Genomic DNA, 14,618 nt, shown 5'->3' with positions numbered 1-14,618 from the left:
ACGCCTGCGGCCAACCCTGCGTGTGCACTGCCGTGTATGTACCGCAGCGTCTGGTGTTACATCGGGCTCCACGAGATGGCGGTATTTGGCCGCACTGGCACCCAATGAAGCACTATACATGACAACTGCAAGACCTGTTTGATGCTCCAAACTGTGCCCAACCAAACGCACAGTAATGCCTCGATGCCAAATACTGTTTCATGCAGCACCACACGATCTACCTATTGCCAGACACGGTTGACATTGTCGCACAACTAGGTAGAGCGGTAAAAAGCTTCGGAGCCTTCCAACTGCATCGTGATGGACCAAGTCACGTGCTTATGCTATTGAACGCCCATCTCACTCCCTTCGTTTCTGTCACCTGTACAAGGACACCCATGTGTTTGAGATTTCGGCGCACAATAAAGATCCCCAGGTGGTCAAAATTAATCCGGAGCCCTCCATTTTGGTGCACCTCATCACATGTGTAGCGTCGGCGCGTTAAACCACACAATCAAAATCAAATCCCCTGTTCAAGGACAAAACCAGAAATATCGTTGCCGACAATTTCACCATGCCAAAGCCAAACTCAAGTGATTTGTTCGAAGGGCGCTTGTGATTCATCAGCGCTTGTGCAGAATAGGGAGTGTGAGTGCTGCGAGCCCGGCACGGCTCAGGAGAAGGCCTCACACGAACTAGCTGCTACGCTATTATCATATCTGAATCGGCGCATGTGTGAAGCATTTCTTCAAAAGCATTATTTGATTTTAAATGCAGAGCATTTCTTTAACTCACGATGTCACCCGTTCTAGGCGTCCGTAGTAGTCCGCATCGCTCGCAGGTGTGCCCTCTCCCCCGCTCCCCCTCGCCTACTCTCCGCTCGCATCACGCGCTCTCTCTGCGGTCGGTTCGCGCCCAACAGGTGGGGGCACGCGTCGCGGGATCAACAACATCTGTGGCGTGATCGTGACGTCAGCATCACGCGCGCGTGGCCAGTGATTTCCCTACACCCCCCCTAGGGGGTGTGTAGACCCCCCCTAGTTTTTCTGGACACCCCCCCTTGAATCCCCAAATTTCACTCTTGTCAGTCCTTGTATGGACCTTTTTCAGTATCAATCTGCGCATGCGCGGGCTGCCCGTGTGCTTTTCTTGGCAGTAGCCTCGGGCAAAATAAACAAAAGTGCGCCCCCCGAGCTTGCTGTTAGCGTTGCACGTATTTATTTCCTTTTTTTCGACAGCTCGTGGCAAGTTCGTATGTTCAGGGGTGAGACAGCCCAAACAGATTTGGGAGCAGTTTTCGGAGCAGCAAAATTTCGATTTTGGAGCAGAAGAATCTTGATTTGGAGCAGTTAGGGACATTTAATACACCGTCGTGTGAGCTTAAAAAATCATTATTTCAGAAATTTGCAGGGTCAAGTGGACATTTAAATCAGTTTTGAATACACAGAACACTGAAACAGCCGTACCTGAAAGAGTTTTTAAGAGTATCACAAAGTACTAACTGCACTACCTTTTTCCTAACTGGTGATATTGTGTTGCGGCTGCATGCAACACTGACAACAAAACTGCCATTAACATTAGAGAATTTTAGCAGTCCGTCTGTTCTGTTGGTTATTTTGTTACCGGGTTGACCGGGACCGGTCAGCGCCTGCGCGCGCAGAAGGGCGAGGAGGCGCGGACAGGGCGAAGGCAGGCCCGCGGAACTAATCCCCCTACTGCTACGAATGCCCAACCTAACCTAACCTACCCAGACGAGTCCCGGTCAGCACGGTAACTACGTACACGACGGAACAGACGGACTGCTAAAACTCTTACCAAATTTAAGGGCTCCGCAATTGTGGCATTTTTTTGCCGTTTTAATGCTAAAATTATTATTTTTGTAATCCCAGGCTGCATTGTACGAACGACTGTAGTCACGGCTACAGTTGAGCAACTTCGAGCTAACGGTCGCATGGCCCAATTAACCAGCATAACCCGTTTCAGCCCCCGGGGCGCAGGTTCACCCTATGGTCATTTGACTAGCGTTACTGTCTATAGCCACCTAGATTCTGGCATTCAATTTCACTTTGCATACATCAAGTGTTATAGTCGCGTTCTATGGCAACCGTGTAGTCGCGGCGTGAACAGGTCGCGGCGCCGCAGCACAGCCCGCAACTTTCGTGTCGACCGTTCCATCCCCGAGGCTCGCGATAGCGCTTCGAAGCACAGCAACACCTCAGCATTTTATAACACCACAACGAGCCAAAAAATTCACTTCACGAACCCGATTATAGACGCGCGCACCGCGTTTCGCACTCAAGAACAAACCACGCCGAAGTCCTAGGCCCGGGCCCACATTTCAATGAACTTTTTTTTCGCGCCGCGCAACTTCCCGTAATCTGGCACCAATCTAAAACCATATCCCCGCGTTAACGTCACTGTTCAGAGCCACAACAGATAGAATGAAAAGACTGGAACCCAGCTGATAGCGCAAAATAAACCAGGGAAAATATCGGCGATGCGCACTGAGCGCGTTGGTAGCAGCCAGATCAGGCGGCGGCCATGTTTGTTGCCACAGCGACGCCTAATCCAGAAGGCCGTTTCAGCGAACCCGGTCGGAAAGCGAATCGAGTTTTAGAAGCTATCGCTTGCTTCGTTTCAGTCTTTCTATTTGTGCCATTTCTGTGTTTGCGATTGACCGCCGATAAAAGCGGTGACCGGGATGCGGGAGGCTTTCGTCCCCGCCGAAACTGACATGAGCATCAAAATCCGAGCCATTGAGGCTCTTCTGGAGCAGTTTGGCGCAATTTTCGCCGTTTTCGTGCTTTTGGAGCAGCTTGGCGCAGGCAAATGGAATCGTATCAAAAAGGCGCAATATGCGCAGCTGTCTCACCCCTGTATGTTTCACGCTTTCGATATTCGAAGATTTTTTCAGCGTCTTTATTTGGCCTAGTACCATGTGCCCGGTCTTCAATTGCTTTTGTTTTTATGGACCCTGGATAATTAGCGCTGCTTTCACGCTGCGTCAAGTAAGACGTGTGCAAGTTTAATTATAAGAACTGCAAATAAATAACATATCGATTCGTCACGGGGATGAGCGTTTGGTTAACAGACGTCTATTATTTAACTAGTGGGATAAAAAAACAGCTTTTCTAGTTTATGAACCCCCCCCCCTTCCCCCCCCCCGAGCCATTGAGGCACCCCCCCTTGATTCGGTGCCTGGGGAAACCCCTGCGCGTGGCGCGATCGTGGCGTGATAAAGCCGGGTGTCGGCGAGGCTGGAACGCACTCATCGCCGCGCTCTCTCGTCAGCAGTTGCCACAAGTGCAACAACATTAACGTAACGCAAACTACTTAACGTCGTGCGCCCCCAGAAATGCTCTGCATTCGATCGTGCCCCTCGCGAGGGGGATGTTCTTTCTTGTGCAGTTGAATACAATTTCGTGGCAGGCAGCAGCTTCGAATCGCCTCCCTCCCTCTCCCCCTCTCATTACTTCCCTCTCTCTCTCGCCCATGTTTGCCGGGGTAAAGTGGGAGATGCGCTGGACCGCGGGAGCACGGCCGCTTCATGAAAACCTCCTTTCCATCGAGCGGCCCTAGCCGGAGTGACTGCGTGGCGCCTACAGTGAACTAGAATACTTGAGCAGTGGAAAAAGCGCTGGCTGCTCCCCATGGCGCCCTTGGAGCCGGCATTGTTAACCGCCGGACATGGCGCTGGTGTGACTTGCTCGAGGAGATCCCGAAGCGGTGTGTGTTGAGTGAGGTGTCGCTATGCTGCTGTTCCAGTCTTTTTTGTACTGAACCACGCATTAGAGAGCACTTGTGCCGACATCCATGGTCGCAGGTGTCTGCAGCGTCGGCCTCTTGTGCGCTGCATCGCTTTTGTTCACAGCCGGGGTTTCATTCTCCAGTGATGCAAAGTTCTCGAGGGCAAGGTGAGTGCCCCCACATAGTGTGAGTGCGATTATTTATAGATCTGTTAACACCCCGACCGAGAATCGGGTTGAAACGGGGCAGATGACACACACCGGTGTTTTTTTTTTTTTGTTTTTCTGCGAGGCATGGGCACAATGCTCATGTGCAGGCACAGCAGCACAGACACGGCAGTTTCCAGTGTTGCCAAGCGAACAAATCGCCCGCTAAACTTTTCAATGAATACCGTCTATAGTCACGAATCAAAGCAAATATGTATTTAGCAATTTCCAGTGAGAAACCTCGCATTTACATTTTATGAAGCCTGCTTCAATAGCTAGCCAGCAGAAAAATGGAACGTTCATGTAAAAGCATTCTCGAAAATTTCCTGTGCTAAGCAACAAATATAGAGAAGCTATCCTGCCACTTTTAGAGTCATGAATGGGATATTTTTTCTACGAGGCAAACTTTAATTTATGAGGTGACCTCAATCACAAGTGCTTCAGTGTAGTAGTGTAGTTCAGTAGTAATGTACTGTAGTGTGAGAAGGCAAGTCCGTGCTCTGCTATCTGCAAGATTTGCGCCTCCACGCTCAAGACGCCATGAAGCACGACAAGCCCACTCATGAATCACGTGAAGAGCAAGCACCGTGCTCACTAACTGAAGTTTAAAGAATCAGGCAAGGCAAACCAGAGGCCTAAAGGTCCAAGCCAACAAACCTTGCTAGGTATGACTAAGGGAAAAGCCCTCTTGTTGTACAGTGCTAAAAAACAGACAACCATGTTCACCGCCCATATGATCGCGAGGGATATTCAGCCGTACGAGTTCGTCGCGAACAAAGGATTCCAAGACTTGATGAGTCACCTGCAGCCCAAGTACAAGATCCCGCATAGGATTACATTTTCAAGAACCGTAGCTGTACCGAAGCACAACTGCCTCACTCAGGGATGAAATCGCTTCAGATATGGCAAACTCAGTGGAGTCGATCACATTCACCACTGACATGTGGACCTCCAGGACCAGTCAAAGTTACATTGCTCTGACATGCCACTACATGACGCAGCCATTCACGATCAAGGCATTCGCTCACCTGCCAGGAAGCCACACTGCAGACAACATCAAGACCTGCTTGACCCAAATCATCGAGGACTGGTCCCTCAACCTCAGCAATGTGCCCGTGTACGTGGTCACAGACAATGGCCACAATATCCGCGCAGCCGTGAGCCAAATGGAATGGACCCCTCTGCAGTGCTTGGCAAATACTCTTCAGCTGGCAGCCAAGGACTCCAAAGAAGAGACCCCTGCTGTGTCTGTACTGTGCAAGAAGGTCCAAGCCATAGTGGGACACTACAAGCATAGTGCTCAGGCAACTCGAAGACTCGAAGACGGCCAGACGCACATGGACCTACCAAATGCAAGTCTCATTCAAGATGTAGACACACACTGGAACAGTGAACATGCCATGCTGAGCCGTTTGGTAGAGCTGAAACATGCTGTGTCCCTCGAAATGGCAACATCAGAACTAGTGCGAGCTGCCTTTCACCAAGCGAGTGGACTGTTGCAGCAAGCATGGTGCAGGCCCTGCTGCCCATTGTAGATGCGACTGCAGATTTGACTGGCCAGAAGTATATTATTTCGTTGGTTGTTCCTTTTCTCTATGGAACAGAGCAAAATATAAAGGGACACTGTGACACGTGACATAGAAAATGAAGCAGGTCCATTTTGCAAAAACTTTACTGAGAGCTTGAAGTCCAGGTTCCCTGTCTTTATGATGCTCGCAACGCTGTGTGACCAAAGGTTTAAGCCCACTTTCTGAATCAATTCTTTAGACCAGACACAGGTTGTTGAGCTGCATGCAGCAGAGTCCGATTGCATGGACTCTCCTTCAGAGCAGTCTCAAAGGCAGCAACTATATTCTCCAAACCACCAAGCAGTCATGACTGCACTAAGGAAAACCTGCAAACAGTCTGGGAAACTGTAGAATTGCTAGAGTCACAGAAAAGCCAGTGCAATAACCCGAGACCCTAAGTCAGGCGGTACAGGAGTACTTTAATGAGCCCCTGATAACCAGGAAGAATGACATACTAGAAAGGGCATGAAGCTACACTCGACCCTGGTATTGCGAAAATTGCCTTGCAGTACCTTCCTGTCCCCGCTACTGAGGTGCCTAGCGAACGCATGTTCTCCACTTCAGGAAACACTGCGACCTCACAGCAAGAGAGCCTGAAGACAAGTCATGTGGAGCAGCTTGTGTTTCTTCATGATAATTTGCAATTCTTTTAACACCTTGTGTATTTAGAGCTCAAGGAGATGTGCAGGTGCTTTTTAGTGTCCAATGTAGTTGCTCTTTCAGATAAAAGCTTTGATATTTGATATTTGATTCAATATTTGATGTTTTTGGCCACTATACAACACTACCTGATTCGAATTCAATTCATTTTCCCACCCCAAAACACTTTTCAAATACTTGAGGTGCACGAACGTGAAAGCCTTGAATACTCAACATTTGCTCTTTGATTCGATTTGCAGTGGAACCTCACAACTCGAAGCATTCGATATTTTGGGGGGGAGGGTGGGAGGAGGTGATAAAATTACCAAATGGTAAGGCAATAGAGGTTGCCTCTGCTGCAAGAGATACAAATTTTTCGAACTTCACCCCCACAGCCCCCATTGTTTGGTGGAAGGAGGGAGGCTTTACCGCACAACGCCGCAGCTGCGCAAAAATACCTCACACGGCTAGGCCCTGCACAAGAACAAGCATGCATTAACTGTGGTATACATTAGATGAAGTTGAATGCTGTTTGCGCAAAAACTTTTCAACCACATAACGTCTCTTGGAAATAGTGGCCTGGAAGAGTGACCAAGAGTTGCTAACTCTTAACTACCCTTGCAACCATACACCTGGTCCTATGCCGGCCACTAGTATGCCTTACAAGCACTCTTGGAAAACACACATTGATCTTAAGAATGCTAATACAGTAAAACCTCATTACAAGAGACACTCAAGGGACCCAAGGAACGTGTCTCTTGTAACCAAGGTCTCTTGTATGCAATGTTGCTAACATGGCAAACATACGAAAACGAACCAAACCGCTTTCATTCGAATGTCTCTTATAACCAAGTGTCTCTTGTAACAGTGTCTCTTGTAATGAGGTTTTACTGTAGCATTCTATTAGCCTCCTTGATATCTTTATCCATTTTCTACCTCCATCAGTTTTTTCTGTTCACATCTTTTGTATCCTGTAAAACGGTTCTCCTGAGATAGGGTGTTCAGACTGTCTGATCCCCCTAGAGGTACGCACCAGAGCAGCCAGGCGACAGGGGCAAAGAAGACAGGGCAGCAAGCGCCCCTCACCTGGTACAGCCTGGTGTGCCTGGAATCGCAGAGGTACCCCGCAGCGTCTCCAGGTCCCTGCAGCTGCGTCACCTTGAAGAACACCACGTGGTGCCTGGTGGAGGACGGAGAGAGGGCAGGGAACGCACTTGCACTGCCACGCACAGAAGACGCACACGGTGTTTGCTCCTCTTCTTCCCGGCCTTACTAAGCACGAACTAAGGCTCCGAAGTTCCACAAAGTAGTGAAGGCCAACAATACGGTGCAGCCACAAACAAGGCATTGGGAAAATTCCCTTGCTTGCCAATAAGCGGTGCCTTCCAAAAAGGGGAAGCAGGAGCGAGCACACACACACGAACCGAACAGGGGCGGTATTCTCGTGTTTGTCCGTTTTGAAAGCATCCGTTTTGCCCCCATTTTATTCTGACGTACTTCCAGTTGTAGGTGGGCTTTGGGTTGACTTTTGCGCAACTGCTCTTGTAAACACATTTTAAATGACTAAACCTATTTTAAACTATCTTCTATGTGTTTATTGTTCTGCTAGCGAACCAACAACAAAGCGACAACCAATCGCCTGCTCCCAATTGTCTGCTCCAAGAAGCCGCGGCTCATAGCTCCGCCAAGCTTGCATGGCGTCACAGATGGGTGTTTGCTTTTAGCCACTCAGGGCTTGCTCAAAATGGACACTTTTGAAACGGACACAAAATGGACAAAACACGAGAATACTGCCCCTGGAGAGAGAGCGGAAAAAAAACAAGGGAAAACATTTTTGGCTGGGCATTCCATTATCTAACTCTTTCGCGACTGCGCTTATTCAAAGTCGTTCAATTTGAACGATACTTTTGGAACGCATTTTCATAGTGTTCCAGGCGTTGCTCAAACAAGTAAAGCTGTTTGGAGTTAGATCAGAAAATGGCCTTTCAAAATCAGTTTTGTTTTCATTTTTGCAACAAAAACGTGATTTTTGACACGCATTTGAATCACCTGGGTGTGGAAAGGAGGCGTGGTCACCGCACATCGCTGCTACCAGCGAAGAATGCGTGCCACTCATAACCCATGCATATGCATATCAGGGTATGCATATGCATGGTGAACCAGTAAACGATTTTCAATCGTCAGGTTCGCACTCTGACAGTAATAAGCCCAGAAATCGGCTGAAAATGTCAAGCAGTGCCTGTTTGCAAAGATAATTTATGATTTTAGGCAGTTTTATTGCCTTTGCGCACATAGTTCTAAGTTGTGTGGTAGTTCTACTTACCCCAGGACCATTCACGAACAGTTTACAACAGTTCCGGTTTCGCTTCTGCATCGCGAAATTCATATTTAGTGCTACTACGCAGTTACCCAACTTCAAGGCTACCTGCCATGGCGCCTTGAGAATCCGCGACTGATCTCAAACAAAGCACGCCGCCCCTGATTCCCCCCCCAACCCGATTTCTGTGATAAGAACTTCAGGTGCAAGTCAAAGGATCACACCCAGTCACCAGATATCTGTTCCAACGAAGACAGCGCTTCAAACCGGCCTTACACACTGCCAGCTGTTCGCCTTCCAGTTTCGTTTCCATACAAGGGTATCTCCGGGGGTCTAGTGTTGCTGCTTAGTTGTACTGTCTATTCGGACGGAGTCTGCGATAAGTTTTTGTACTGTTTCATTTAAAAAAATGTTAGGTAGCGCTGCAATGGAGGAGGCTTGTTGTGCTGATCTTTTTTATCGCGCAACAGCTACTCGGCCAAAGTTTGCAGCGCACGATTCTAGCGCATCGCACCTCATTCCTGCAAGCAAGGCTACAATTGCGAGTCAGAAGATGATAACAAAGCTCAACTTTGTGTTTTGAGAGATAACTGACCGTGAATGTCAACAAGCACCAACCACGGAGTTTCGTTTTCAACTTCATGCATGTTTTTCCGCATTGCGTGCTTGTCCCAAATATTGTGCTCACTGTAAATGCAAAGTCAGTCATTGACAAGATGTCTGTACATTATGTGGGGGCAAATTGGTGCCTCTGATTACCGTATTTATTCGAAAATAGGTCGAGCACGAATATAGGTCGACCCCCTAAAAATTGAAGTCGCCGAAAAAAAAAATAATATATTCGATTATAGGTCGACCCATACTTTTAAGAAAAAACTTGAGGAAACTTTTTAAAACTCCCATTTATTTACAATGCGGTCACCTCACTGGTCGGAGCCACACACTGCGTCGTCGTCGGAACTTCCGCCGCATGCGCCGCAGTTCATTACCCACCCCCGCCCCCGACTGGCTTTGAAGGCTGAACGGCCAATCCTGCCTCGCAGCGCTAACTGTTGAGCTTTGGTCTGAATATCGCACGCTCCTCTTCCACGTGCAGCCGGAGTTTTTTCTCGAGAGCATCGTGCCTCCCAATTGTAGGGCCACGAAATGCACGACGCAGTCCCCTACAAGCAAAAAGTTCGTCCCGCTGTTTCCGCCATCCCCTGATCAGCTTTTCATTAACATCTAACTCTCACTGAGCGGCGCAGTTGTTCAAGTTCTCAGCAAACAGGATCACCCACCGCTTAAAGTCCGACGTGACATCGCGAAATGCGCACGAGAAAAACGTTATCTGCGGAAATCACAACGAAGCAAACACAAAGAAAGCGCATGAAACGGAGAACGGGAGATAGTAGAGACAGCGAGCGAAGCAGGCAACGCCGTTCCGTTCACGAGGTGGCTACGCTAGGTGGCGAAAGTCACCTTTACCCCCACCTCGCGCTAGCCGCTACCGCGGCTCCGAAGACACCAAGCCAAGCCAATCTGGCTCTCTAGCCAGTACGTCAGCTCGCTCGTGTCCAGTTCGGCCGCAGGTAATGCGCGATAGCCGGCAGTGACTGTGGGTGGTTTTCTTACGCTGATTGTTTTGTTATTTTTTCCTTTATTTTCTTGCCTGTCTTTGTTCTAGACGCTCCGCGCTGCCGCCTCAAATTGAGGAGCGCCGGGCGCGACGGAGAAACGGATCGCTCGGTGCGCTCGCCATTTTTGATCACGACTATAGGTCGAGGTTCTTCGGTCACGATTATAGGTCGACCCTCAATTTTTAAGCACATTTTCGGAAAAAAAAGGTCGACCTATATTCGAATAAATACGGTATGTCAAACCACCAGATTTTTTCCAGGGAACCACCCGAAATTGCCCATTTTGAATTGGAGGTTGGGCTTCACTGCATGACACGAGCACCGTGCGTTAGAGATGCGTCGCTCAGGAGTGATCCGGTTCTTTTGAGCCGCTCTTTTTGAAGAACGAGTGAGCCGTGGCTCAGTAAAAGTGAGCGGCGGTTCTTTTGGAGAGAGGGAGACCCTTCTCGCCCCCTCAGTGATCAGTGTCGAACGGGGCGAGCCACAGCACTGCAAACCATGGAGAAAGAGCCAACGGAGCCTAAAAGCCGGGTCAACGCTCTCTCGCGCCAGCTATTGCCGGCGCGAGAAAGCAACTCCACTGCCGGGCCAGCTGGGGCTAATTTTCCAAATTTCTCCAGCGCCCCCTGTCGTGGGAGCAGACAATTCGAGCCAGGAGAACCGGATGCAGTTTTGACCCGTTCATCGGCTCTTCCGGTGAGCGGAATCCACTCAGTCACTGAGCGAAAGAACCGAAGACCCGGGTCAAATGAGCCGTCTCTCTGCGCCATCTATTATCGGCGCGGGAAAGCAACTGTACTGCCAGGCCAGCTGGGGATAATTTTTCAAATTCCTCCAGCGCGCCCCCTGTCGTGGGAGCAGACAATTCGAGCCAGGAGAACCGGATGCAGTTTTGACCCGTTCATCGGCTCTTCCGGTGAGCGGATCCGCTCAGTTACTGAGCGAAAGAACCGAAGACCCGGGTCAAATGAGCCGTCGCTCTGCGCCATCTGTTATCGGCGCGGGAAAGCAACTGTACTGCCGGGCCGGCTGGGGCTAATTTTTCAAACTCCTCTAGCGCGCCTCCTGTCGTGGGAGCAGACAATTCGAGCCAGGAGAACCGGATGCAGTTTTGACCCGTTCATCGGCTCTTCCGGCTCTTTCCGCTCAGTTACTGAACCGAAGAACGGCTCCCGCTCTTTTCGAGAGCCGCTCTTCGCGAAGCGGATCTTCTGAGGCGCCATTTGGGAACCGCGATGGCGGCGGCGGTGAATGACAGATCGGGAGGCCGCAATGGCAGCAGTGAACGAACTGCGTCTGTATTTTCAAAGTAATAGGAAAATAAACTCCTGTGACCATATAATTCACTAGAATCACTACAGTTACATTTGTGCGTGTAGCTGTTGTCCAAGCACGACCAACTATACTTCGGACCTGCCCAGCAAGCGCAGCCCCAGCACCGCCGTCGCAGGGAAAAATTTTGTCGCTGCAAGTGGTGTGGCGCTACTTACGCACTGTCGTTCGTCACCGCCCGTGTTCCTCGGCCGCGGCCGCCACACGCGCGGGCGCAGCCATGCAGAACGCAATATTGCAGACGCGGCGTGGAACGTAAGTTGCGTCTGCTGTATGTAAAGCACGAAGTTTCAGGCATAAAAAATACAGCTTATTCAATCCTCTGAACCGAGTATTTCTTTTGAAGGAGCACGATGGTATACAGTTTCGTACCTTATTGTAGATCTGAAGAAGGTAAGGTGACAAATGTTTCCTTTCACGCGTTCCCCGACACTGAAGTTCGATACAAATGGATAAAGACAATCTCAAGGAAAGCTGAGAAAACTCTTGCTTTTATTTTAATTTTTTTTCCTTCACAATCGTGTTTGATTTATGTAATTATGCGCTTTAATCGCTCGAGCGATCGTGACAGATTGAAGCTAGCATGCTTCGCTGCGCAGTTATCGCATTTTAATATGGTCGATTGGTGTGAAATAGAAACGAGCAGCGGTGCGCTGTCTTTACATCTGAGCCTACCTGTCATGTTTACACAAAATTTATTGGTGCTTTTTTAGGCTATCCAGTTCCAGTTATCAAGGCCAGCACACTGGGCCTCATTGCAGGCTTCCTTGTGAGAACCGTTGGGGAACACATTAAGTGCTCACTTGGCGTGGAGCGGCTTAAGGCGCCTTGCTCGACCCGCCGCGGTGGCTCAGTAGCTAAGGCGTTGCGCTGCTGAGCACGAGGTCGCGGGTTCGATTCCCGGCCGCGGCGGCCGCTTTTCTGATGGAGGCGAAAAGCAAAAACGCCCGTGTGTACGAGATTTCGGCGCACGATAAAGATCCCCAGGTGGTCAAAATTAATCCGGAGCCCTCCACTACGGCGCGCCTCATCGCCTGCGTTGCTTCGGCGCGTTAAACCCCACAATCAATCAAAGGCGCCTTGCTCATCTGGACCTGCCGCTGCGGTGATCTTCAATTTCGACCGGGGTGGGCTATCTTATCCCAGATTTGAGTTCCTGGAATTCGTCTGTGCTCTGGATAGAGTGGCCCAAGCATTCGCAGAACTTGCGATATCCTACAAAAAACCGATGGCGCTGTTCGTTAAAATGATGCTACAAGCTGAACTGGAAAACAAGCTTTTCAGCCACGACGGCTCATCGGATAGTCATACGAGGGCAGTGGTCGAGATCATGCTGGAGAAGTTTAGCCGACCTTTTTTCACAAATTTTGCTGCGGAGAAAACGGCCAAGAGTGCAAAGGAAAAAGGATTGCGAAAAAACCAGACTTCAGAAAAGAGCTGAAAGAGTGACTACTTGTGCTTCACTGTTCAAGTGAAGTGTAGGATTATGAACGAAAATTAACTCTTGAAAAGAATGTCAAAGTGAAAAAGATTGTGCAATACCAGCGTCCAATATTGTTCTGAAAACCTGACTACAGTGTAGCATTGTGTGCCTAAACCGTGGCATTGTGAATGTAAAAAATCAGCCTGTAAATAGGCTATTGATTTAGTAGTGTAGCAGGTCATTGTAGCACTTCACATGCACTCCCAATAAAAATTTTCAATTTATTCGTAAAGAAGGGGCCAAACCATCGTCGCTTATTAGTGCGTGAAAGACCGCAACTGGCATCGTCGGAGCTTGTATATGGATCTTGTTTTCTGAGCATATGAAATTCCTCCGCAACCTTATAGTAAGAAAGAACTGCTACTGCAACACTTCATGAGGAATATTAACAGAAAGCTTCAATTTTGTTGTATTTACTATGACGAAAAAAGTTCCTGGGAAGCTTTTATGACCTAAGTTTGGTTTATGCTATGAACTTCCCAATGTACATCATACTCGGGAATAACCTCCCCCTGCGATTATGAACCTGTACACTTTGGTTGGCTAGCCAGTTCCGTTGTCAGTACGTGAGATGATGTTAATTCTTATCGTCATCACTTCATATAAGACCACGAAACTAACAGCGCCGCGTGCACCGCAACGCATCTCAAAACGGGTAAGCCAATCAGGAGGCCCCGCCCCGCTTTAACACGCTTAATCAGAAAAAAAAAACATTCATTCAGAGTTGGTCCCCGAAAAACTGCTACTTTTTCATTCGGATTTACCGAAATCAATTAACTATACAGTCTACGCTCGTTACAGCGGATCCGGCAACAACAGACTTTCGGTTACAACAGACCATTTCTGTTGGTTTGTCTGGTACCCATGCATTTTAAATGGAGTCCACTCCGCTCACAACGGACCCGGCTAGAGCAGACTATCGGCTACAACAGACTAAATTTTAGGCAAAAATTGTTTCGACTGAACGTTTATAGCGGACTTCCGCGGGGCCGGCGCCCGGTGTGCTTTTTCGTTTATTTTGGCAAGAAAAATATTATGTCTGGCAACATTGCTGGCAGCCGGGTCGTTGGCGCAGCCAAGCCAAACCAGTGGCTTTTTTTTTTGTGCGACCAGCGCCATGAGCGGCAGGGTAGCTGATTTCACTGTCGGATAAATTAGGCGTAATTAACGCTGTTGAACACGAGGAAAAACAAGCTGACATCGCCAGAAGTACAGGCCTGTCTAAGCACAGTGTCCGCTGTACCGTCAAGAACAAGGCCGCTGCCGATAAACGCGACTCAGGGGCGGTATTCTCGTAACTGTCCCTTTTGAAAACGTCCCTTTTGCGTCCCTTTCATCGTGACGTACTTCCGGTTAAGCAGTGGACGTGGGCAGCATGAAGAAAAGTTGGCAGTAGGTTTGCCGCGCTCGGGTTACGTCACTTCCGGTTGTTTGCTTTTAGCCAGTCAGGACTCGCCAAAAGGGACACTTTTGAAAGGGACGCAAAAGGGACAAAACTCGGGAATACCGCCCCTGGTGAGATTGAAAACAGGGCAATCGAATACTCGAAGTGGTGCACTCGGAGGCGAGTCTGCCCTCGTCAGTTTTTTTTATGTAATAAAAAACTCGGGTTCAGTGAAGTTCGGCTTTTATTATTCCCACGCATGCATCGTTCCCGTTCTGTTCGGCGAAAAAGGTAAGAAATGCCTCAAGTAGGGGTTGTTCCCCATCCATTGTGTGCAATCTGCC

At 49.0% G+C, this 14,618-nt stretch overlaps 1 protein-coding gene across 1 annotated transcript in view; it reads right to left on the bottom strand.

Annotated features, from left to right (window-relative positions):
• Positions 1–14,618, bottom strand: part of LOC144138640 (peroxisomal ATPase PEX6-like) — a 122,629-nt gene that overhangs the window by 77,847 nt on the left and 30,164 nt on the right. The window contains exon 8 of the mRNA XM_077671032.1: positions 7,226–7,319. Coding sequence (XP_077527158.1) covers positions 7,226–7,319 — 94 coding nt within the window. The remainder of the gene's footprint in view (positions 1–7,225; positions 7,320–14,618) is intronic.

This window comes from Haemaphysalis longicornis, unplaced genomic scaffold (genome assembly GCF_048455015.1).
Source record: "Haemaphysalis longicornis isolate Haplotype H1 unplaced genomic scaffold, Haemaphysalis longicornis Haplotype H1 scaffold_1, whole genome shotgun sequence".
Classification (NCBI taxonomy): Eukaryota; Metazoa; Arthropoda; class Arachnida; order Ixodida; family Ixodidae; genus Haemaphysalis; species Haemaphysalis longicornis.
This window is presented reverse-complemented; position numbering and strand designations above follow the sequence as displayed.